This window comes from Echinococcus granulosus (genome assembly GCF_000524195.1).
Source record: "Echinococcus granulosus chromosome Unknown EG_S00049, whole genome shotgun sequence".
Taxonomy (NCBI): Eukaryota; Metazoa; Platyhelminthes; class Cestoda; order Cyclophyllidea; family Taeniidae; genus Echinococcus; species Echinococcus granulosus.
The window spans coordinates 173583-175854 of record NW_020170429.1 but is presented as its reverse complement, the minus strand read 5'-3'; the positions used below and the strand labels follow the sequence as shown (position 1 = coordinate 175854).

General features: G+C 36.9%; 1 protein-coding gene across 1 annotated transcript in view; it reads left to right on the top strand. All coding sequences in view use genetic code 11, as the record gives it.

Moving 5' to 3' along the window:
• Window positions 1-2272, top strand: part of EGR_05998 (hypothetical protein) — a gene marked incomplete at both ends in the record, with an annotated part of 5489 nt that overhangs the window by 414 nt on the left and 2803 nt on the right. Inside the window, 2 exons of the mRNA XM_024495247.1 lie at window positions 64-754; window positions 1016-1179. Coding sequence (XP_024350331.1) covers window positions 64-754; window positions 1016-1179 — 855 coding nt within the window. The remainder of the gene's footprint in view (window positions 1-63; window positions 755-1015; window positions 1180-2272) is intronic.

Sequence of the window (2272 nt, the reverse complement as noted above, 5' to 3'; positions counted from 1 at the left end):
ACCAACTTCTAAGCCAGCTTACTCGGAATCGAGTTCCAGAACACTTTCTCCCGTTCCAAGTAGATCCAGGCGGACCAGTCCTGATTTATGCTCCACCACTGCTCTCACAAAAATAACTGCAACGAGTGATGATAAAAGTAGTTCAACTACACTTCCACAAAAGGGAAAGCGCAATTCAGTGTCGCATTCTCGTCTAAGAAACGGCCACACACCAGCTCCGCATACACCAGTACAGAAGCCACACCACACGCGATCGTCTGTTTCACAAAAATCAGGTACCTCAATGCGCGGAAGAAGTGTGGGTGCTGCTACGTATGTGACCACAGATGTGTTGGCAAAGCACAGACGTCCGAGCTCAACCAAACGTGGAGGCAGAGTATCAGCAAAGGATGTTTATCCAATGAAGGAGAAAGGCGTTAAGAGAGGAGGTAGGAATCACACGGAGATGAAGTACCTGACCTACGTACCAGGGAAGGGAATGGTAAAATCGACCAGGAGCAATGATGGAAATCTCTACTCCCTTTCAAGACGCAATGTCTCTTCCAGTGCCTCATCATCTTCATCCTCATCATCATCCTCTTCCACGTCAACAACAAACTCTGTGGTGAAACCTAGACTTTCCGAAATTGCTCCAATCCATCGCTTAAACAACAATTTCTTAAATATTAGCAGCGGCAGCAGTAGCAACAACAGTTCTAGCAAAAGCAGCACCTCAACCCTGTCTTCCTCCATCATTTTGGCTGAAACGGTGAAAGTATGGAATTATCGCAACCGCTCTGCGTCTAGTTCCACATCATCCTCTACGAATATGTATACCACCATAATGTATGAATCTATCAATAGAAGACAGTCAAGATCCTGATCAACTGAATGTATCATGCGTCCGACCTGTCACCTTAGAAACAGGCCTTTGGCCTGTAGATGAAGATCACAAATTGAAATACAGATTGTAAATATTTCACTTTGATTTCTTGTTTTGTCTTATTTTTAACCTATTATGTTATTTTGTCTCAAGAGTAAAAAGGAAAAAAATATCTTTTTCAAAGCACAATTTATGTTTTCTATGGGTGTTATGCTCACCAATGATGTAGTGATATTTTACTCAGTCAGAGTGTATATTCATAATGTTGTAGAATTGAGAGGCATCAAATTATTGCAGTCGGAATGTCATAATCTGAAGTAAATAATTTTTAATGTAGGATTTAAAATCATCTGGGTGAGAGGCTGAGAAAATTGTGCTACTGACCAATTGTAAAGTAGACCAAGAATTAACCAAGGCATTTTCATTAAGGCAATAGTCAATGTTGATTTTGACATCTTGAAATCTTTTAGTTATTAAGTTAAATCTTTCTGTATATTTTAAACTAGAGGAAATTATTTTAACAATTCCATTAACTTAAACAAATACCTCCTACTCATCACGAGATGTTGTAAATGTCTCCACTTTAGGGGGCAAAATCGTACCTCAAATACTTTTTAAAAAAAGGTGTTCCATGAAATCACTTGGATATAAAATGCAGTGTTAATGTTCAAAAAAATATTTAAAAGTCGTTAAAGATATTCAGATACAATTGCATTAAAAAATAACTTATTTAAACTTTGAAGTATTATATTCGACTCACCGGTTGCAAAAGTTGCATAAAAATATAGAGAAATATTCTTCAGAGGTGACAAATATTTCCTGGAGACTACAAGTGTTTCTTTCCTAAGCCGAAGTGTCACCTATTTTCTTGCTTATCCAGGAGAACAGTGGCATTGCTCACGACACTTCCACCGTATTTCAACGAATAGAAATTCAACAATTAGGTTAGCATGCAAAGGCACAGCTGGGTACCATAAAAAACGAGTTTTGATTACCATTCTTTTAAGAACACATTTACAAACTCCTTTATGTGACTGCTTGCTTATTACAATAAACTCAGTGATTCTGTGATATGTAATCCATATTTGGTACATTTACAACAGTAAGGCTTTACTAGATTGCAATTGAGTGGGTTTTATAAATTTTACAAAATATCTTTTAAGTTTCTCAAATTTTCGAGAAATAATAACAAATTATCAAACTTGCATTAAAGTTGGATAGAGATTTATGTGAGAAACTGCCTTTCTCTCAAGCAATAGTACAGTATACTTCCAGGTCCAAACTATGCTTATGACTAAACAAATTGCTTGGAAATTCTTTCAGTCTTTAGAGTAATTTAAAGGAAGATTAAGCGTTCGTCTTCTAAGTTATATTTCCACCAAAATGATAAAACCCCTACAACAGAGCTGT